At 36.7% G+C, this 24,945-nt stretch overlaps 3 protein-coding genes across 3 annotated transcripts; all 3 read left to right on the top strand.

Annotated features, from left to right (window-relative positions):
• The first annotated feature begins 11,965 nt into the window (after positions 1–11,965).
• LOC131946706 (uncharacterized) lies at positions 11,966–12,565 on the top strand. Its single transcript, XM_059307619.1, has one exon. The coding sequence runs from the start codon at positions 11,966–11,968 to the stop codon at positions 12,563–12,565; it is 600 nt and encodes a 199-aa protein (XP_059163602.1).
• LOC131946705 (uncharacterized) lies at positions 12,565–14,349 on the top strand. The gene is made up of 2 exons (XM_059307618.1): positions 12,565–13,567; positions 14,336–14,349. Exons 1-2 carry the CDS (start codon positions 12,565–12,567, stop codon positions 14,347–14,349), a joined length of 1,017 nt encoding a protein of 338 aa, XP_059163601.1.
• On the top strand, positions 13,700–18,564 carry LOC131946681 (procathepsin L-like). Its single transcript, XM_059307590.1, has 7 exons — positions 13,700–13,877; positions 15,000–15,227; positions 15,824–16,106; positions 16,247–16,347; positions 16,861–16,965; positions 17,742–17,911; positions 18,422–18,564. The coding sequence occupies exons 2-7, from the start codon at positions 15,000–15,002 to the stop codon at positions 18,519–18,521; spliced, it is 987 nt and encodes a 328-aa protein (XP_059163573.1). The 5' UTR covers positions 13,700–13,877; the 3' UTR covers positions 18,522–18,564.
• The last annotated feature ends 6,381 nt before the right edge of the window (positions 18,565–24,945 follow it).

The following is a 24,945-nucleotide window of genomic DNA, read 5'->3' as shown; positions in this document are numbered from 1 at the left end:
ATTACGGGTGGGGGTGGCGGAAGTGGGATTTGACCGGGAATAATTAGCAGGTTGGTAATGTTAATTTCCGACACGTTCATATCCCCCCATCCCGTACCTTTCCACTCGTCACACTCCGCCAATAAAATCAACCCTTCCTCCCAACACTCATGTTAATTATAGACTACCTCCTTAGAGTCCTTAACTATAACACACGTTCGAAACAACTTTAAGTCTAAGCGAACCATAATCTTAAACATGTCACCTATACCTAGTTCAAATTTAACATAAGCTAAATGAGTAAATCGATTTATACCACGTTACTTTAAGAGATTTTTGGCTTACTATAACATTTAATCCAACACAAACTCCAATGTACCATAGCTATTACGCACATTAACTCGAAAAATCAACGTATCTTGCATATACACGAATCCTATGGAATGCAATATATAATACGCAATTTTACTGTTGCTAACGCTGCTAACCATTAAAAAAATTAAACGTAACGCCAGGCTATTTGTTTTATAAATAGCCTTCCAACCCATTACCCTTATTTACTACTAACATTACAATAACAATAATACAAACCCTAAACCAACTTAAAAAACAACATTATCTTATCATAATGCTAACCCAATGTTATTGATCTCTCTTGCCATTCCATAAGTTCTATTTATAGGATCTAAAATAAAATAAAAACGCAAATAATAGTCAATGAAATAGCAGCTTGGGGTAGGCGGTAAAGCTCATGGCTGCTAAATCGAAACGCTTCGAGTTCGAATCCTCGGGCAGATGAGGCTCGTTAGCTGGAGACAGCCACTCTTCTAAAAGAGACAACTCTAAAATCAAACAACTGTTGCCTTGTAGTTTGTTCTTGGTTGGACAAAGACTGTGGAAGCAAATCCAAAAAGAAAAGCAGGCTGAAATCGGAGTCAATGGCCTCAATGGCGCATAACCAGTTGACACGTAAACTTATTTGTGCTGGAGGCATCCCTTCCAACACTAAAATGAAGTACGAAAAAAAAAGAAAAAGCAGCTTTATATTATGCTTTTAGATTTTTACTTTATAAACTTGACATCAGAGGAGTAGCGACCCGTTACGGCGCCCGGGGCGAACTATCGACTCATCGCCACAACCAACGATAAGCTAATCCGCACATTTACCTGAATAACTTACGTACATTGCAAATACACCAAGATGTATAATTGCCACATTTGTAATATTTCGAAGTTTAATAAACACCTGCCCAATCTCAATCTAAACTTAGTAGGTCACCCATTTAAACTGACCTTAACTCTACTTTAAAAATAATTCAACTATGACGTATTGCAACACTAACCCAGTTTAAATTATTTTATGAAAACTTTCTAAAATTTTTATTCACGATGAACAAAAGTAATAATAAAGTAAGTAATTAAAAACAATGCAACGAAAAATAAAGAATAAAATATAAAAATTTCATAAAAAACGTTTTAATAACAAGCTTTTATGTAATAATTCACTATTTAAATAACTATAAAGAAAAGCGTGGGTCACTTTAGTATCTATTAGATACCTTTACTAATATTTGAGAAGAGACCCACGCTTTTCTTTATAGTTATTTAAATAGAAGTGTATAATTTATTTTCTCCTTTTTAGTGCATTATTACATAAAAGCTTGTTATTAAAACGTTTTTTATGATTTTTTTTCAGTACTTTACATGTTTTTATTTACAACTAGCCGTCCCGGCCAGGCCCTGCTCTGGCTTCTGTGAAAATCCTTTCTGTTAAAGACCATTACCTGTGTGCTTAGTAATCATCATAAACCCGGCATTGCACACCCAAACCCAAACCAAAACAACAAAACGCAAACATAAAGCTAACACAATTACAAATACAAACGAAAACAATAACCTAACAACTAACCCAACCACAACCACAAACACCAATACAAACACAAAGAAAAAAAAACAAACGAAAAAGCAAACGAAAACAAACCAAATCCAAATGCAAAACCAACCACAAACCCAAAGAAAAAAACACAAACGAAAAAACAAACGAAAACAAACCAAATACAAACGCAAAACCAACCACAAACACAAATACAAACACAAACGCAAAGAAGATAAAACACAAACGAAAACGAAAAAAGAAAGAACAAAAACGAACCAAATCAAAACGCAACCACTAACGCAAACCCAACCTAAACACAAAGAAAACACTAACGCGAACATAAACGCACAGTGCTCAGAGTCTAGCCCGGGGCGGAATCGCCTGTTTCAGCTTAATAAACGACTATAGTACCCCAACTTATTCATAGTCTTTTGCACTCACTTTAATGAACGTAGGCGCGAAACCGAACACGGGAGGCCCGGGACCCCAAATAGCACCCTGTCTGGGCGCCAGAGGACGCACCATGACGTCACCGCCTGATTGAACTTAGTAAACGACTATAGTACATAACTTATTCATAGTCTTTTGAACTCACGCGAACGTATATACCATAGCGTACACCGGAAGGCCCGGGGCGCCAAATAGCACCCTGTCGGGGTGCCGGAGGACGCCCGGATTTGATTCACTTAAAGACTATAGTAACCTTTCTTATCCATAGTCTATCGCACTGTTAAAAACAAAATTATGCAGCATAGCGCTCACATGATAGCCCAGGGTGCCAAATCGAACCGTGCAAGGGCGCCGGCGGACGCGCCTGTTTCAATTTAGTGAACAAAAATGATAATACTCCAAGCTTATCCGTAAATGGAAAGAAATAAACATATAGGATTTGTAGAACCTGGCTTATTAAATGTTATTGATTTAAAAAAAAAAAAATATTGAACAGTATGTTCAGTGTATAGAATAAATAAAAGGCAGTGTTAAAAATACCTAGCGACATTGCACTTAATCAATCCCCGCTAATTATGTAATTTTTTTTTTCTTAACACCAAAAACAAAGTAATAAAATGTAAATTCTTTCTTCTTAAGAATTTTTTTTATTAAAGGGAAGTAACTGTGCAGTCAATACATTTCCGACACAATTTTAGAAATTTTATAAACGTCGATACACTTTTTAAAAATTTTATGTCGCGTTCATAATTAAAAATTATTTTTCTAAGTAAATAGAATGAAAATTGTTTTTAAAGACTTTCAATGGTAATTTTTTGACTCGTAAATTTAGACTATGAGCACGATAAAAAATCTAACACTTAAATCCATAGAACTGTCAACGACAAACTTTTTGGCCACACGTTACAGAACTGAGCTTTATAGATTAGATAGAGTTACATGACTAAAAACCATTGCGCGCCGATTGAACGTGATGACACTCTATTGAACGCGATGACGCGTGTGGTGTGGTTCGATAGAAATGCCTACTAATTTGGTCAAAATGTTAATTAATTCATAAAAAATTAATTAGGCATCCAATTAAGTCAAATTTAATGTCATTTTGCATTGTCTTCATGTCTTGACCCACGTTCCAACTAGAAAAAACCGTATATGTCAGTTACAAGTGCCAGTAATTTCGCTCGGTCGTTTCGATCAAGCCCTGCTCTGGTACCTTACAAAAAATAACCTTTTTGGTACCATGGGGTCATTTGGACCCCAAGGTGAAAAATGGATTTTTTTACCAGAATAACTGCACTCTATTATAATTTATTGTTTACCTTGGCATAATAAGAGGTGACAATGTGTTAGTACGTCCAAATAAATATTGCACAGTTCCATGAGCAAAATTTTGTTATTTTAACCACTGTATGCAAATTGATATTGCTGGCATTGATTGTATACTAGCTTGGTATGTTCTTCGCACACCAAATGATAACTGTCATTTCAGACTAGTTTGCTTTACTTGACACATGATCTGGGACACATGTAACACTCTCTAGTATAGTCCTGGATGAGAATGTGTGGTGCTTGCTGTTTGTGTCGGTATATTAAGGGGAAAATATCTTTATCACATTGACGGTACTATGGGGTCTATATGACCCCAAGCAAACAAAAATATAAATAATAAATAACCGGTAAAACTTTGAAAGTATCAAACATGTGTAACATACTTAGGAAAGCCTTATGAAAAAATACACGGCAGGTGAGGTCACTAATCCTAGTAGTTTTCAAAATAATCTTCTCTAAAAATGGCTGGGGTCATATAGACCCCATGGTACCAGAGCAGGGCTAGAAGGACAACAGAGGAAGTGAGTTAAATAAAAGCTTGTAAAATTAACACTCGTATATAAAACTCATTATAGCATTATTTTAAATTGTAAAATTACCTAATTTTTTAATATCAGCTTCAGCCCCTAATTTTATTTTAGACGGTTAAAAAAATACTAAATAGGTAAATACAGTCTAGTCTATATATAACACATTTCATTCTCACCGCGCACACTGTACTGAATAATTCGCACCACATTTACATTAAAAAGAGCTATAATGGCGGAAATGAGGCCACAAGTAGTGATAAAATAAATTATAATTAGTAAACAATCCAGCTTTGTTGGGTTTTTAATTAAAAAAAACCTGATTTAAAATTATAGCAGTATTTTAAATTATGAAAATATATAACAATTTCATTATATCCTCGGCCCCGTTTCTAATTCAGAACGATAAATAAATACTAAAGAAGTAAATATAAAAGTCTATAAATAAGGCACTAAATTGCATCAGCGATGAATGCAGCGCAATGTATTTAAATTATGAATACCTAAAAATGGATGAAATGAGGTCGCCTATACAAATATTTGAAACATTGAAAACAATTTGAATCTTTATGCCGTTTAGACAGAGAGTGCATGTTGACCTTCCTTTTGTTATAATCCTCAAAACTGGCGAAGATAAATAGAATCAGTGCACGCGTTCAGATTTCTTTACCGAACAATCAATCGTGACCACAGTACATACGTACGTACGTATGTATTTACGAACGGAAGAACTTTTGCCTTTTTAACTTTCTCGTATATACGAAGTATAGAGAAAGTCTTGTAATCGTGCAAAAAAAAATCGAGATTTTTAAAAATCTCGACGTTTTACACCTCACTGATACGGAAAAACATAATTTTGCAATCTTGTCCGTATGTCTGTGTGTCTGTCTGTCTGTCTGTGTGTGTGTCCGTGTGTAAACACGATAACTTGAGTACCGTTACAGGTAGGTTGATGAAATTTCATATATAAGTATTTTATCAAAATCGTAGATCCTTATCAACTTTTGAGCGATTTCCGATAACCGGAAGTGGTACTTTTCCTACTTTGAATTTTTCAAAAGCCTATAACTTGAGTACTATTTCAGATAGATAAATGAAATTTCACATGTAAGTAAAAGATCTAATTCTCTACCTTCTGTTAAATTTTGAGTAATTTCCGTTGACCGGAAGTAGTAATTTACGCTACTTCCGATTTCTCAAAAACTAATGTAAATTTTTAAAGTACTAATAATATTGCGCACTATTATGCACTTTTTTATTTGGCGTTCACTTGGTGTGCAATTCTTTTTTCTACGAGATTTTATTCTATTTTTAAAACTTTAAGTATTTAAAATGGATTAAAAATCATGTCTATAGCCCGAGTTCCCATCCCCTGTTATTTTATATAAGAATATTCGAGAAAGTTTAGGGGAGATCACTCCCGGTTTATTATAATAATATATCGATAATAGCAATTCCTCAAAACGCAATGTACTTTACTACACGTTGAAAGATATGTGTGACAGAGGCAAAACAGAACTAAATAGCTAAAGAAAAATGCATCAAAACGTTTAAATAACAAGCTTTTAAGCAATAATCCACAGAAAGTAGAAAATAATTTCCTTTAAATATAATAATGAGCTACTAAACAACTAAAAGCGTGGGCTGCTATATTATGTACCGAATACCCTTACAAGAGTTTAAGAATTGTCCGACGCCTTTATTTTTGGTTATTTAAATAAAAGTTCATTATTATATTTAAGGAATTATTTTCTACTTTTTGTAAAAGCAAATTGGGGCTTATTTGTTTGTATGTTTGTTTATTAGATAGTGTTTTTTGCAGGACGGTGCCAAATTGCTTTTGACAAAATTCGCTGTTCACTCTCATTCTAACAGGAAAATTAGATCAATCTCAAAGTGTCAAAGTGACCGAAAATTTACCTGGATTGACCACGGTCTTAAATAAACTACACATTTGTTAAAATGCTTGAATTAGATCGACTACTTGCAGAAGCGATACAATCTCAATCTTTGGTAAAGTGATAGTTGTGATGCCGTTGGTATCTGAAAATATACCAGTTTCTCAAGAATATAATTTACGGGGTTGAAAATTGATCTCTTAAACGGCTCAATTTTACATATTAAAGGGACGTGACTGCGTCAGGAATTTAAAATTTTAAAGTCCCCCGTTTTTTGACTACACAAACAAATAAACGAAGACAACATTTAAATAATAGAATAAAATACTTAAAAAAAACTTTTAAAAAAACCACGTTTTTCTTGTGGACTAAAAAGTAGAAAATAACTATTTACATACATTTGATGACAAAAAACGTGGGTACGTTCACCATCAAATTTCCCGACCCATCTGCCCGACCCACGTTTTTTGTCATCAAATGTATGTAAATAGTTATTTTCTACTTTTTAGTCCACAAGAAAAACGTGGTTTTTTAAAAAGTTTTTTTTAAGTATTTTATTTTCTCCTTTTTAGTCCGTTGCTACACATGAAAAACGTGGTTTTTAAAAAAGTGTTTATAAATACACGGACTAAAAATCTTGAGCGACCAGGATTCGAACCTGGGTTGTCGCGGCCACAACGCGAAGTACTAACAACTATACGATCACGGCCAGCGCGCTCACATCGATTGGGGCCGAAGTAACTGTGTCATTAGGACTCCAGTCTTGTCGGTATCTTTAGAAATCATGTCCTCAATTTTATGGTCCTTGGGGCGTAATTAAATTAAGCTAATTACGGTCACTAATTGCTAGTTTTTATGATTGCATCTGAAATTGTTAGGCGAAAGTAGCATGCATGCCAAATTTCAGGTCTCTAGAGAATCAGAAGTGGGCTAATTTTCGATGTCAATTTTAACAACAAACATCCAAACAACCAAACAAACAAACGCGAAGCTGAGTTAAGAAAAACGTTTTAATAATAATAAAAAATTCAGTAAAATTTTTGCAAAAATGTTTTCAAATAGCTGTGAAAATCAATTTTTTTTTTATAAAAAATACGTCACAAAATAAATAAAGTTTATGAGTGCGTTAGGAGCGCATTTTCCGAAGCACAAAGGATTTAGTTTTAAATAGGGCACTGCAAAAGTTATTTTTAACTCTGCCATGCAATAGTTAAAGGGGTTTTAAACCTGCTTTAAAGGCGCTATTTAGTACAAAGAGTTTTTGAGAAAACACAAAGAAAGAGAAATAGAAACAGTTTCGACAGTTAGATATATTAGAATAATACATTCACACATCTAGAATATTAATAAAACTACTGCCAATATTTATCTTTATTACAAAATAGACAAAGTTAAAAGATGTAACATCAGTCTTTTAAACGACACGATTCCCTCTACATTTAAAAAAAACAATCCTTGTTTTGTTGTATTAAATTTGTTCGTGGTTTGTGTGTGTTGAAGGGGAGGGGGTGTGAGAAGATGCTTAGTAAACTACACAAACAGTGTTGATTTAAGATGAACACATTCACACACACACAAACACCCACACACACTCAAATACACCCCCGCAAACAAAAGCTTGCATCGATCTGATCAGAGCTCTCAAACATTTTAAAACTTCTCTCCATTAGACTCAACAGAATAAAAATATTGAACGTCCCTGGTTAGTAGATTAAAACAAATCTGTTTTTCCTCAGTCAGTAGCCAGCAACGGTCTACACATCCTCTTGTTTTACATCCATCAATCGTGTCGTTAGTCATAAACATATATCATCCCAGTAAACATCAAACGTGTCGTTAGTCATAAACATATTTCATCCCAGTGAACATCAAGGTTACCATTTGGGTGTAGGCGGATGACGTCAAACATTTATAGATCTCAAGCCTTTGTTAAACAGATGCCCAAGTCATTAAAAGAAACCAATATTTAGAGACGTCTTGATTTTATTGGATTTGATTTGAACAAAGACTTTTGTCTAAAACCGACTTGATACGATGCTGCAATACTAATTAATTTGTCTAAGATTGTATTCAAAGTATGTCACTCCATACATCAAACCAGCTCAAATGGGTACCTGACTTAAGTAGGGGAAAGTAAAGGTGGCTGGGTGTAGTGCTGATCACACAATCTCTTCATTTGCCGAGGGTACAGAAACTCAATAACTCTACTTTATCTGCCTGAATGAATCGCTAGGTCTCAAGTGAAATCTTTACTTTTTTATGTAGATGAAGTAGAGTTCATCTGTTTCAATGACCTTGGATAGAGTGGTCAACACTAGTTTGACAGAACTAGTAACTTGAACCCGGATTTGAAGTCGAGCCTTTCGGGTTCGCAGTCTAGTGCTATACTCTAGGCCACGACGTCCGTCCCCCCGTCCGCCTGAGTGTCAGCTGTATAAATGGAGCTATTTTTTGGGTACTTTGTTCCCCCACCCCCATCACACAATACGTTTCCCACTTTTGGCCACTTTTTATTTTTTGACAACGTTTGATTACCAGTTGGTGTTTTTGTTTAATATCCAAATATTTCTCACCCACTGACCGTATTAAGAGCTCCACCCCCCATGGAGATGACCACCTAGAGATAATCTAAGAACGATAGCCAACGAGAGATGACAAACCAGAAATAATCTAGAAATGACCAACTAGAGATAACCAACTAGAGATGGCCAACTAGAGATGGCCAACTAGAGATAACAAACTAGACTTGACCAAGTAGAAATGGCCAACTAGAGATGACCAACTAGAGATAACAAACTAGACTTGACCAACTAGAGATGGCCAAGTAGAAATGACCAACTAGAGATGACCAAGTGGAGATGACCAACTAGAAATAGCCAAGTAGAGATGGCCAAGTAGCGATGGCCAAGAAGCGATGGCCATGTAGCGATGGCCAACTCGAGATGACCAACTAGAGATGACCAAAAGCCATTTTCCGCAAATTTATTATGATAAATTCTAAACTTTATAATTAGCAGTGTTTTATTTAGTGGTAAACATGCTTCACCCTAGTAATTTAATATCTGATTGTCTAGTTTCAACTGTAGATTTACAACAAAACAACAACATCATCAATAACAAAAACATCATAAGCAAATACAACAACATTGTCAGCATCAACAACAACAACAATATCATCATCATTATCATAATTATCATTATCATCAACAAAAACAAAAACAACATCATCAACAACAAACAACATCATCAACAATAACAGCAACAGCAACACCATCATAATCGTCATCACCACCACCACCAATATGTATGCTGTTATAAAAAGCTATTGATTTATAAAACAAAGAAAATTTACTTCTATTCGGCCTTAAAGCTAAACAATTTCTTAACAATCCTTTGTTTTCTCTATAATCCTTTAGTTTCCAAACAATCTTTTATTTTCCTAACGATCTGTTACTTTCTTTAAAAAGCCTTTTGCTTTACCTATCGATGCATATAATACAAAAAATTCGTCACCCCCCCCCCCCCCACCCCGCCCCCCCCCCCCCCCCCCACCCCTAAAGAAAACTGAACCAAACTAAATTAACACAACTTTAAAGACCGGAAATTGATTATCTGTTTTAGCTACCAGCTGGTTGTACACGCGTCAACATCGAGGTCACTATACGTGTACACTATGGTACACAATGACGTCAAGTCAAACAACCTCTAAAACATCATCGAACATCCTCTAAAACATCATCAAACATCCTCTAAAACATCATCAAACATCCTCTAAAACATCATCAAACATCAGCTTTTATTTGTTGACGTCACCACATGCACGGTTTTGATGATTATATTCATGTTTTAGACATTAGAAATACATGTTTGAATTTAAGTTGATACCGTGAGACCTTTTTTTAGATTAGTGAATTTTAGCAACAAATATTAAATGTATACTAATATATGATAATTCAAAGAGAAAAACATAAGTAATATAATAAACGAGCCGGCCCGCGGCGTATTAGACGCCGCTATTTAGTTTTATTTTCTACTTTCAGTAATTCATAATTTGTGAATTCGACAGTACCAATGCTGTCACTGAAAATATTTCCTTTAAAACACTAAAACCCTCCTTTCCCCTACCCCCCCCCCCCCTTGAAAGCAGCCTCCTTTTAGTTACCTCCCCTAAGTTTAAAATAATTTCAAACTAAATTATCTGCCCCTAATAGGCGTCTAAACCCGGCTCTACGATTGTAAACATTTAGCGTGAACCACAGATCACCAGACCATGTGGGGGTGGGTTGGTTGCGATATGCCTAGAGAGGAAGGGAGGTAACTGCTAGGCGTGCTTACAGCTTGGTGTTTTCTAACGTCTCCAAGAAGAGAATTATATATATAGACAATAAGACCATTTTTATTTTAGACTGGTTTATTTGTGACTGAAATTCAATGATCTAAAAAAGGGGTCTACCGGTATAGGTATCACCTTAATATTAAAAGTACAGTACAGTTTTTGTCAATGGTCAAGATATTGATCTAGACCAGGGGTCTCCAAACTACGGCCCGCGGGCCGGATGCGGCCCGCGAGGTCCTCTCATCCGGCCCGCGGGGATCTTTTTGTTCACGAAAAAAACGTTTGTTGGTGATGGCTGAGGAACTTTGCCCAGAAAAATCAAAGACATGCCTGGAAGAAACTGGCCCCCGAACTGAAAATTGATAGTTAATGCGGCCCTCGGACTGAAAAGTTTGGAGACCCCTGATCTAGACAATCCAAGAGTAATCGAATACACCACACCATTTTTAAAAATAAATTCAGTTAACTACAGCGTAACACGGAGACCATGTTACACGTAGAAGTATTGGTGACTCAATCTTTGTGACTCCAAAACTGAACCCTTGTGACGCCCATACTCAGCCTTGATGACTCCCAAACTCCATCTTTGTGACGCCCTCACTCCACATGTTATTTACATCGATATGCCTAAGACAGATGTACCAGCTGTGAAGCCTTTGTTATAAATTATTACATGTTTGTTTATCTAATTTACCATCAACTTTTTTTTCTTTCTTCAGCTGATATCGAGGTAACTTTCAGTGCCCAATAAGGTTTGAAGGACATTACGATGTTTACTTCAAGGGGTAATTTTCAAAGCTGTTTAAAGTCATAAAAATGGTCGTTTTCATCCTGGTCATAACGTAGGATGTTAATTTTCTTTCGTTACTTGTATTTTGTAAAAGTTAAATAAGATAAAACAAAAAGAATGCTTTGTTTACTTTTTCAAAATTTAAAACAATTTAGTATTAGTACATCACTTTGTAGCAAGTATACCGCCCCATCCCATAAAGAAAAAGAAAAGAAAATTTACATATAGAAAATATATAATTTAACAACTTTCCGTACTCTCCCTCCCCCCCAAATTAAAATGCACCCACCGAAGGTTTCAAGTGCCCGCGCCCTAGAGACAGACATCTGAAAGATACACTGGTACTAGGCCGGCTCTACAAATGGCAATGATGAGGGAAATTAGCACTAAGTATGAACACCTACAGCTTGACTGAAAAAAACAACCCATAAACAACATGATGAGTCTGTTTACACGATACCATTGTAGACAGACCGTATCGTTAAATACACGCAAACATCATTTGATGAATCACCGATGTGTATAGTCGTTGGTACATATGTGTAAGCAATGGTCGTTGTTACATATGTGTAAGCAACTCCACTGTCGTCTTTTTGTGTCGCGCAAAAGGCTACAATCTTAAGGGTTAAAAAAAACAACTTATCATGTGGTATAAGCCTTATATACTTCAAATAATATATTGGAGGTTTAAACCCGATTTTCTTTTTGTCTAAATTTGCAATGGTCGCAAGCACGAATTAGTTATAGACCGTATCTCTATGTTAGCTACAACGTCAATCCATGTCTTTATGTGCTACATTGCAGGCCCACACTACTGGGCCCCCACACCTGGGCCCCCACACCTGGGCCCCCACACCTGGGCCCCCACTATTGATATGCTCTCAAAGTATGCCCACACCACCTTGCCCCACTATTAATGTTCTGGATTGCAGGCCCCCACTACTGGGCCCCACCATTGATGTACCCCCACTACTGGGCCCCACCATTGATGTACCCCCACTACTGGGCCCCACCATTGATGTACCCCCACTACTGGGCCCCACCATTGATGTACCCCCACTACTGGGCCCCATCATTGATGTGCCCCCACTACTGGGCCCCATCATTGATGTACCCCCACTACTGGGCCCCATCATTGATGTACCCCCACTACTGGGCCCCATCATTGATGTACCCCCACTACTGGGCCCCATCATTGATGTACCCCCACTACTGAGCCCCATCATTGATGTACCCCCACTACTGGGCCCCATCATTGATGTACCCCCACTACTGGGCCCCACCATTGATGTACCCCCACTACTGGGCCCCACCATTGATGTACCCCCACTACTGGGCCCCAATGATTGTTGTACCCCCACTACTGGGCCCCACCATTGATGTACCCCCACTACTGGGCCCCACCATTGATGTACCCCCACTACTGGGCCCCATCATTGATGTACCCCCACTACTGGGCCCCATCATTGATGTACCCCCACTACTGGGCCCCACCATTGATGTACCCCCACTACTGGGCCCCACCATTGATGTACCCCCACTACTGGGCCCCATCATTGATGTACCCCCACTACTGGGCCCCACCATTGATGTACCCCCACTACTGGGCCCCACCATTCATGTACCCCCACTACTGGGCCCCATCATTGATGTACCCCCACTACTGGGCCCCATCATTGATGTACCCCCACTACTGGGCCCCACCATTGATGTACCCCCACTACTGGGCCCCACCATTGATGTACCCCCACTACTGGGCCCCATCATTGATGTACCCCCACTACTGGGCCCCACCATTGATGTACCCCCACTACTGGGCCCCACCATTGATGTACCCCCACTACTGGGCCCCATCATTGATGTACCCCCACTACTGGGCCCCACCATTGATGTACCCCCACTACTGGGCCCCACCATTAATGTACCCCCCACTACTGGGCCCCATCATTGATGTACCCCCACTACTGGGCCCCACCATTGATGTACCCCCACTACTGGGCCCCACCATTGATGTACCCCCACTACTGGGCCCCATCATTGATGTACCCCCACTACTGGGCCCCACCATTGATGTACCCCCACTACTGGGCCCCACCATTGATGTACCCCCACTACTGGGCCCCACCATTGATGTACCCCCACTACTGGGCCCCACCATTGATGTACCCCCACTACTGGGCCCCACCATTGATGTACCCCCACTACTGGGCCCCATCATTGATGTACCCCCACTACTGGGCCCCACCATTGATGTACCCCCACTACTGGGCCCCACCATTGATGTACCCCCACTACTGGGCCCCACCATTGATGTACCCCCACTACTGGGCCCCACCATTGATGTACCCCCACTACTGGGCCCCATCATTGATGTGCAACATTGTAAGTACCCACTATTCGCGTCTCTCTCTCTCTCTCTCTCTTTTTGTGTGTGAATGTGTGTGCTAATGCTTGTGTGGGTGAATCAGACAACCAAGCCACCACGTCAGTCACGTGTTTGAAACCCAACAACTCTTTGTCCAGAGCTGAACGCCCGAAAGTTGGTCCAGCAACACCTGTTGTCAAATGCCACGTTTAACGGCTGGGATTTGAACCACTTGATGAGGTCACGTGGGGGAAGATTTTCCTTTATAACGTGGATCTGCCACTGGTTTAGCCGTAGTTCAAGAAGCTCTTGTTTCATCGAGTCAAGGTAAATCTGATTGTTTTACTGCAAAGATTACTGATACATACATCATATATATATATATATACTATTTTAAGCTTTAATTTTCAACATTTCATACTTTTATAATCTTTGATTAGAAAAATTATGTAGGTCCGAAAACATATTGATTTCTAATCGATCATATTTAGGTTTGTTGTTTGCAGAGCAGTAATCAGGACGATTTATTTTTAATTGATAAAAACTAGTTTATAGAAGGATTGAATAAAAGAAATGGTGAACAGAAAAGTTGATATCGGGCTCTAGACCAAAAACGTCTATAAGGTTGGACAGAGTAAATGTAGGTGTGGGTGTGTGCGTATGCGTATGTCGTATTGAGGTCCGTCGCTATCGACTTTATGTGGTTTTTTTAAAAGGACAGTGTAAAGCTCGTATATTGAAGAAAAACCCTGTTAAAATAGTTTTGTTAATTTCTTTTTTGCTAGCTAGCAAAACATAATTTTAATGATTAATGGAAGATATTTTGTTCTAATATCTTTTGTCCTGATATTTTTTGTCCGGAGATCTTTTGTCCTAATATCTTTTGTCCGGATATATTTTGTCCTAATATCTTTTGACTTCATATCTTTTGTCCTAATTTTTTTTGTCCTAATATATTTTGTCCTAATATATTTTGTCCTAATATATTTTGTCCTAATATCTTTTGTCCTATTATCTTTTATCCAGAGATATTTTGTCCTAATATCTTTTGTCCGGAGATCTTTTGTCGTAATGTCTTTTGTCCGGATATATTTTGTCCTATTATCTTTTGTCCGGATATATTTTGTCCTAATATCTTTTGTCCGGAGATTTTTTTGTCCTAATATCTTATGTCCTCAGATATTTTGCCCGTGAGAATATTTGTCCTTGACTTATTTGCTCTGAAATATTTAATAAGATTTAGGTTTTTTATTTGAGATATTTTATCTGAAATCATTAGTCCTAGGTTCATTTTTCATGGTGCCTAGTTATTTTAGTGACCAGGATGCAAACATGATTTACATTTAGTTGTTTTGATTTTGTAAGCTGTGGATTTTAAAGAGACTTTTAATAAATTTTATAAATTGAATTAGCTGACTAATTTACGAACTGTTCCTCTCTACAATACAGATGTTGAAGTTCGTGATTTTCGCTGCGGTTATCTGTGTGGTGGTGGCCGATGTGGACAGCGACTGGTTGGCGTTCAAGTCCAGGTTCAATAAGGATTATCAAGGTGCTGAAGACGTGAGGAGAAGGAACCACTGGCAGCAGAGCGTGCAGACGATAGCGGCCCACAACAAACTGTATGAAATGGGTCGTAAGAGCTTCTTTCTCAAAGAGAACGAGTACGCGGATCTGGTGAGTAGTGTGACCTAGTTCAGAGTTGGTCAGTGGTTGGGTGAGTAGGGTGACCTAGTTCAGAGTTGGTTAGTGGTTGTGTGAGGGTTTGACCTAGTTCAGAGTTGGTTAGTGGTTGGGTGAGGATTTGACCTAGTTCAGAGTTGGTCAGTGGTTGGGTGAGGGTTTGACCTAGTTTAGAGTTGTGGAGCTAATGTGTAACGTTTATGACGCAATATCCTCGAACAGCAATGTGATTATTGGAAATATTGAAAAACAGACATTTTTTGATTAAATGCTTTTTTAGAGAAAGCGTTTGGTCTGTATACAGTTACAAATAATTAGCGTTATACAAATACTTGTTTTGAGAAATGATTTAAGTTCAAATATGTCTAAGTAGTGGTTCAAGTTTCGACAACATAATATTCCTGAAATAATTAAATAAGTAATTCTGTGTAGACATTTGTCTTAAAACATATTTGAGAGAATTTCATTATTACAATTTGAAACTTACAAAAATGTGTGTAAAATGAATCATTTGAAATAAAAACTGTAAGTATTTATTTGAAATTTAATAACTATAAGCTATTTTTCGATTCTTTTTCATTTAAATATAGTCAGACGAAGAATACAACACCCTCCTAAAAGGCCTGATTCCAAATATGACTTTGACCTCACCACAACTTTCCATCGCCCCCACCTCGCTAGGGGCTACAACTCTACCTTCCACCGTGGACTGGCGCAACAGCGGCTACGTCACACCGGTCAAAAACCAGGGTGCATGTGGGTCATGCTGGGCTTTCTCGGCCACCGGGGCCATCGAGGGCCAACTGGCCAAGACCACAGGACAGCTGGTCAGTCTGTCCGAGTCGAATTTAGTCGACTGTTCCAGGCCTTGGGGTGAGTTCAAGTTACGCTAAAAGTTCTGTTTCTTAAGTCAAATTGCATCTCACTGCTATGCTAATTAATGCTAATTGTTAGCGACGGCAGTGAATGTAATTAGTGAGCGGTATATTAAAACGGATATTCTTCATCTCCAGGTAACTCGGGCTGCAATGGTGGCTGGATGAACTATGCGTTCCAGTACGTCAAAGACAACGGTGGTATCGATACCGAGGCCAGCTACCCTTATGTTGCTAGTGTGAGTCTTAGTCACTGCATGCCGTTTCTACGTCTACCGCCATCTCCCCTCAACGGAATAGAATGTTTGGAGAATATATATATATATATATATATATATATATATATATATATATATATATATATATATATATATATATATATATATAATACTCTAACCAGTGTTCGCCCCCCCCCCCCATCCTGAAAATTTGAAGTGCTGGTGAAAAAAGTCTGAAAGAAACACTGTTTTTTTTTCATATTATCGAGATTTTTAAAAATGTTTTACTTCGATTTCAAAACAGGCACTGTTAAATATATAAGAAACTGGTTTGATCTCGACTAATGTTGTCGTGTATTAGTAGATTGTACACTGACTTGCGTCAATTGTGCATCGTATATTAGTAGATTGTACACTGACTTGCGTCAATTGTGCATCGTATATTAGTAGATTGTACACAGACTTGCGTCAATTGTGCATCGTATATTAGTAGATTGTACACAGAAATGCGTCAATTAAAACACCTCATTACAGGACCGGGCATGTGCCTTCAATCAAACGACCGTTGGAGCCACTGTGAGCAGTTACGTGAACGTTGCCAGAGGAAGTGAGAGCGCTTTGTTGCAAGCGGTGGCCACGGTAAGTGACGTCTGAGTTTCCTAGCCAGGGTTGGTGTGGACATGTCGGTTGTTGCAGTTGCTAAACCGTCAAGTCTCGAGTTCGAATCCCCGGTCTAACGAGGATGGGGACAGCCACTCTAAGAGAGACAACTCCAAAACTAAATAACTGCTGCCTTGTAGTTTGTTCTAGGTTGGGTAAATGCTATGGAAACAACCCCAAAAAGAAAAGCTAGCTGAATTAGGAATCAGCGGCATATATGTGTTAGAGGGTATACCATCCAACATTAAAAATTAAGAACGAAGAAGAAGAAGTTTCCTTGCCTGATTTGTAGCAATTAAATAAACATTACCTCTTTCTTTCTCGCTCTATATTGCCTTATGATTAATGTTTTGATGCATTTTGCTTGTAGCTCTTTTATTAGTCTAACAATGACCAAATACCTACTCCTAATCAAACACTTAGCCCTAATCTGCCCAATAATATTCTTTCACAATCCCTTACCCTACCTCTAAAGGTAAAAATTATTTAAAATAAGAACTATTTTTCATATATTCTTAAATATACAGTGCGTGTTTGAAGCTATATCTCTGGTAATATTATTTTATATTTAAACCTAGTCCAAAGCCAAATCATAATTTTAATTATAAACTTGAACTTAAAGTTAAAATTCAATATGTTGAAAAGCGCAATATTGATACAGACAAAAAGCCTCAAATAAATAATATAATTAAACGAAACAATAAGTTCTAACCCAACAGTCAAACAAGTCACTAAACATTTTTCTCATTACCTAGATCGGACCTATAAGTGTTGCCATCGACGCCAGCAAGAATTCCTTCAGGTACTACGGCGGTGGCATCTACAATGACCGTGCTTGCAGTGCCAGCAACCTCAATCACGCAGTGCTGGCAGTGGGATACGGCACCAGTGCCACTAACGTGCCTTTCTGGACCGTTAAGAACAGGTAAGCCGGTGGTAATCTTCATCCTAACCATGACTTACCGTTGACATTTATCAATACATGAATAGAAAAAGTAATGAACTTTTCAAGGGTCAGTGATACCTGCAGAAGTCATAGATCCGGCTATGGCATGTATTAGATCGTCTGGCTTGTCATGGCCCAGATAGTCTCATATTTCCCCACCTGGGGAAGATGTACACCGCCTACAGTAGAGCATATGACACCAGACCTACAGTTGTCATGAACAGAGCTCAAAGCTTTCAGTGCAGCAATGGTGTGCTCTACCTTTCTGCCACACTGTCTCGTAAACAGCAGTGGTGTTAACTCTACACATGAATATGTTTTATTGCATTATATAGACATGTGTATTAATGTGTATTACAAGTGTATTAATCGTTAAATTGAATATATATATATATATATATATATATATATATATATATATATATATATATATATATATATATATATATATGTATGCATAAAAACTGTGTCATCCCATGATTGTTACAGTTGGGGTACGTCCTGGGGCATGTCAGGATACATCTTTATGTCCAGAAATAAGAAGAACCAATGTGGTATAGCAACAGCCGCCAGTTACCCTCTAATTTAGTTAGCAGATGTGTAGTTTAAGTTGATACAGACATTTTGTCTATAGCCGGCGGTGCTCTAAATTTAAAAATACATTCTTATATTAAAAAAAGACATTTTAGAATTATTAATGAAAGTTTATGAAAAATGTTTTAAACTGAATTATTTTTTAGAAACCAAATAAAGTATTAGACTGTGTATTTGACTTTTGTTTGTCTGTACAAAATGTATTATATGTTTGAAAAAAAAACAACCCAAGGTTTAGACTGTCGCAATACATGCACTACAACGTAAACAGTAGATGTATACGACACACATGATCAACATTACAGCCTGTTTTAAGACTGTCTGGGCTTACTCGCTGTGTAAATTTAAATCAACCAAGGGAGAATACTTTTAAGAATGTTCACACAAAAAAATACTACCATGCATAGGTAATTCTATAAAAGTAAAGTAATAAAGTATATTACTGTTTGAAGCATACTTATTTTATTTATTGTAAAAGTGATTCGCACTTTATGTTGTATTGATGTACACATTATTATTATTCTCTAGTTAAATTAGAATACTGCTAGCTGTCTAGCCTTCTTTTTTTATTGATGGAAAGCCACGTTTTTTAATTTTATGTCTTGTCGTCGTTATCATATGGTGTTTTCTGTTTAGCGCTTTAAGATCTTCAAAAATAAATGTCATTTCAAAAGCAATCTTATGACGTATTTGGAGGACTTACCTAGAGATTTGATCTTTAGGTTCTCGGATAATATACAATACGTAATTTAAATAAAACTTTCTCGTATGTGCATTAAGGGCGATGGTACTTTCAATGTAATCTGGCTAGGGGTCATCCATAAAAGACGTCACGCTTTTTTTGACGATTTTTACCTCCCCCCCTCCCCTCCGTCACACTTCGTCACAAAAAGCCAGCCCCCCCCCCCCTAAAATGACGTCACACCTCAACCTACAACCCCCCTCAAAATTGCAGTTGAATTTTTTTAAAACATTGATATTTTTCCAAAATCTTGTCTAAACTATTACAATTTATTAAAACGGTTATCTAAAACGCGAAAAAACGTCTAAAATTCGTTTTCTAACATTGCTTTTTTATAATGCAAAAATGTGACGTCGCAAAATCTGACCCCCCCCCCTCCCCCTCATCACACATCGTCACAAAATTACGGACCCCCCCTCCCCCTACGAGTGTGACGTCATTTATGGATGACCCCCTACAGCAATGTTTTTTATTAATTATTTTTATATACAGCTAGTCGTCCTGACTAGAAAAACCGTTACTTGTTAGTTTATTAAGCATCTATATTAGTCTATATGCAAAAATAGAAAATATATATAACCCTAAACATATCTCAAAACATAATCAACCACAAGGACAAACATAAACGAAAATAGACATAAAACTTCTCCCCTCGAGCTTTTAGGTCTAAAAAACAACACATAACCATAACCATAACCATGACCATGACCATGACCATGACCGTGACCGTGACCGTGACCGTGACCGTGACCGTGACCGTGACCGTGACCGTGACCGTGACCGTGACCGTGACCGTGACCGTGACCGTGACCGTGACCGTGACCGTGACCGTGACCGTGACCGTGACCGTGACGGTGACCGTGACCGTGACGGTGACCGTGACCGTGACTGTGACCGTGACCGTGACCGTGACCGTGACCGTGACCGTGACCGTGACCGTGACCGTGACCGTGACCGTGACCGTGACCGTGACCGTGAGCGTGAGCGTGAGCGTGAGCGTGAGCGTGAGCGTGAGCGTGAGCGTGAGCGTGAGCATGAGCATGAGCATGAGCATAAACATAAACATAAACATAAACATAAACATAAACATAAACATAAACATAAACATAAACATAAACATAAACATAAACATAAACATAAACATAAACATAAACATAAACATAAACATAAACATAAACATAAACATAAACATAAACACAAACATAAACATAAACACAAACACAAACACAAACACAAACACAAACACAAACACAAACATAAACATAAACATAAACATAAACATAAACATAAACATAAACATAAACATAAACATAAACATAAACATAATCATAAACATAAACATAAACATAAACATAAACATAAACATAAACATAAACATAAACATAAACATAAACATAAACATAAACATAAACATAAACATAAACATAAACATAAACATAAACATAAACATAAACATAAACATAAACATAAACATAAACATAAACATAAACATAAACATAAACATAAACATAAACATAAACATAAACATAAACATAAACATAAACATAAACATAAACATAACCATAACCATAACCATAACCATAACCATAACCATAAACATAAACATAAACATAAACATAAACATAAACATAAACATAAACATAAACATAAACATAAACATAAACATAAACATAAACATAAACATAAACATAAACATAAACATAAACATAAACATAAACATAAACATAAACATAAACATAAACATAAACATAAACATAAACATAAACATAAACATAAACATAAACATAAACATAAACATAAACATAAACATAAACATAAACATAAACATAAACATAAACATAAACATAAACATAAACATAAACATAAACATAAACATAAACATAAACATAAACATAAACATAAACATAAACATAAACATAAACATAAACATAAACATAAACATAAACATAAACATAAACATAAACATAAACATAAACATAAACATAAACATAAACATAAACATAAACATAAACATAAACATAAACATAAACATAAACATAAACATAAACATAAACATAAACATAAACATAAACATAAACATAAACATAAACATAAACATAAACATAAACATAAACATAAACATAAACATAAACATAAACATAAACATAAACATAAACATAAACATAAACATAAACATAAACATAAACATAAACATAAACATAAACATAAACATAAACATAAACATAAACATAAACATAAACATAAACATAAACATAAACATAAACATAAACATAAACATAAACATAAACATAAACATTAACATAAACATAAACATAAACATAAACATAAACATAAACATAAACATAAACATAAACATAAACATAAACATAAACATAAACATAAACATAAACATAAACATAAACATAAACATAAACATAAACATAAACATAAACATAAACATAAACATAAACATAAACATAAACATAAACATAAACATAAACATAAACATAAACATTAACATAAACATAAACATAAACATAAACATAAACATAAACATACATAAAGATCATGATTTCGGATGAGGTCCAACTGCAGCAGTTTGGATGGGGATGTGTACAGTGGGTAATTAACTCGGTGGGGTGTGAAATGACCGGAAGTATTTAACAGCTTGTCATTGTCAACCTTCTGACATGTTCTTAATCCCTTTCCCCTTGTTGTACATTGTCAGATAATTGACATTATCACTTCCCTGAATATTTGCGGTCTCATTGCATTGTCAACCGGTCTTTACCATCGTGCCAAGTTTTAAGCGAATCGATCCGTTAGAAGTGGTCGAAATTTCGCTTGGCAGTTTCAACACAAGATGAATAATGAAGTTTAATAAAAAGCTTGGAAAAAAATTCTATTGCATGAGGCTGCGGAAATGCCGTCTATTTAGTATTATACAAGTATATACGAGAAAGTTTAGGTGTGATCACTCACGTTTTATTTTTATTTTATAGCTGAAAATGTAAACACACATGGCATAAACAGATAACGTGGTTTAATAGTATAATAATTGAAAATTTAAATCGAAAAGTGTTGGTGCAAATTGCTACAGTGGTTTTTTTTTAGAAGATTGATCACACAGCCAATCAAACGTTGTATTACGAAAGTGAAACTTATATATTGAAGGTCTGATGAAAATAAATAGAATTGTAGCCATAAAAACTATTTATTCTAATTCTCTAGTTTTGCAACTTTCTTTAATATCACTGGTCCTAAAAATATTACATATCTGACATTTTTTAAGGCTTTAGGGTTTTTTTTTTCAATTTTTAAACCAACAATGATAGAACCCATATCTTCTATTCGGCTGCCTCCATTTTGAGATAATACTTTTTTGGCATAGTAAATCAATTTGTTAACTATTATCTTAGAGTGACCGATTGTGTCCCTTCCAATCCACAATTGTCATGACATTATATTTTGCTTTCACTTCTTGTAATTTACGGTCAAGGGGAAATAACAATGAAAAAAAACACATAACTGAAGGCACATGGGTTCCTCCCCTTACTTTATTTTTGCTTTGTTCTAATTTTTTTTTTGTTAAAAATTAAACGCATTGGTTTATACTTGTCTTTTGTTAACTTATTTTGATTTGCAATAGAAAACTTTTTGAAAAGAACAAAAAAAATTCCTTATTAGGACTGTTTATGGATACTGTTGTTTGAAAATAAAAAGATGACTCATTTTAAGTGCCTTATTCTGCTATACATGTCATACATGCTACTAATTATATTTTCTTCTAAATCCTGAAATTACTTCAGATCCAGCTATGAATAATACCTTACATAATTTCTACCCTCTATATTTCAGGGTCCGACAATCGAAAACCTTCAACCCCCTTTACCCTCTACCCGATTTACAACTGACAATTAATTAGTTAACCAACCAATAATTACCAATTTCTGGTTTGATCAATAAGTAATTTTGACGTTCTATAGACCTATGTATAGATTGTTGCTAATGGAAAAGGTACATCAGAACTAAATATTATTGCAAAACCATCTGAGTCGACACTCGCAGATAATGAGGGTAGTAATACAAATGCGAAAAGTTGGAAAAAGTAACTGGCGCTAACGGAGGCAAACACAAAATATGGCGTAAAATATTAATAGTATTTTATTATTATATTTTTATTACCTTCTTCTTCTTCGTTCTCAATTTTTAGTGTTGGAAGGGATCGAGCCTGGTTCGAACTCGAGACTTTTTTCGAATTTAACAACCATGAGTTTTGCTGACTCGACCACGCCTCTTACATAATTAAGTATACATGTCAACTGGTTATGCGCCATTGAGGTCATTGACTCCCATTTTAGCTTGCTTTTCTTTTTGGATTTGTTTCCATAGCCTTTGTCCGACAAAGAACAAACTACAAGGCAGCAGTTGTTTGCAGCAGCTAACAAGCCTAATCTGCCCGAGGATTCGAACTTGAGATTTTTCGGTTTAGCAACCATGAGCTTTACCGACTCAACCACGACGACCCCTTATATTATTATAAAAATTGTCATAACACTATCAAAAAGTGAGTCTTGGTTAGTATTAGACGTTGCTGTGGTGATATGTTGTTAGTGTCGTTGTTAAGGCGTGTTGTTGCTAGCATGTGTAGTTATGTTTAGTCTTTGCTAGGTAGGGTAGTTGCTTGTGTGTATCGTTGTTAGGTATGGCAGTGTGTCAATAGTCTAGTAAAAAAGGAGTTATCTCCAAAGGCGCAATGTTTGGTTTTGCATAGGTCACTGTTGACCAAGATCAATAAACTTACAAAATAATCTGAAAAAAACTAAAAAAATAAGGCTAGAAATTAGGGCTAGAATGAGGGTTAGGGGTAGGATTAGGGATAGGGATATGATTAGGGCTAGGGATAGGATTAGGGCTGGGGTCAGTGTTTCTTCCAGACTTTTTTCTCCGGGAAGGGGCACTTGAAATTTTCGGGGGGGGGGGGGGCGGTAGACTTTCTTCGGGGGGGCGGACACTGTTAAAAATATATATTTTCTATATAAATTATATAAATTTCATTTCGTTCGGGGGGGGGGGGGGGGGGGGCGGTAAAAAATTTTTCGCGGGGCAAAGCCCCCCCCCCCCCCCCCGAAGAGATGCCTGGAAGAAACTCTGGCTGGGGTTAGGGATAGGATTAGGGATAGGGTAAGGGATAGGATTAGGGTTGGTGTTAGGGTTTTGCGCATGCGTATCGAATGCGTATCTTATTCCGGCTAGCATCGGCCTAAATAATAATAACAAAAAAATAACGTTATGATCTATTCTGACGTGATTTATCGTGATATTCGATGAATATCCCACTAACAGGAGAAGATCTTCAGTCAAGCGATGGCTGAAACAAATTTAACCAACTGCGTGATGTAGCCACAGGGAGTGAGCACTGATTTGATGCAAGCAGTGCTCACTGTAGGGACGTGTTCAGTATCCTGACACCATTCGCTAAGTGACGGCTTTGTTACAGTTTAGATGTCAATTTTCTGTTTCTAACTCTTATTGTCATTCACTCTTACGTATTAATTTTCCGTTACTTATAAAAATAGGACGTATGTGATACAATATTTGCTGGTAGCTTTTCCGAGTTCTGATCATAGCTACTTAAGGAAAGTTTTCGAACCTGACCATGTGGCAAGTAAAGTAGAGTTTACCTGTTTTTGTGATT

The sequence above is a fragment of the Physella acuta genome, unplaced genomic scaffold (genome assembly GCF_028476545.2).
Source record: "Physella acuta isolate Inbredline_101_S28 unplaced genomic scaffold, ASM2847654v3 ptg000567l, whole genome shotgun sequence".
NCBI classification, from domain to species: Eukaryota; Metazoa; Mollusca; class Gastropoda; family Physidae; genus Physella; species Physella acuta.
Note: the sequence above shows the minus strand (reverse complement) of the source record. Positions and strands in the feature narration are given on the sequence as shown.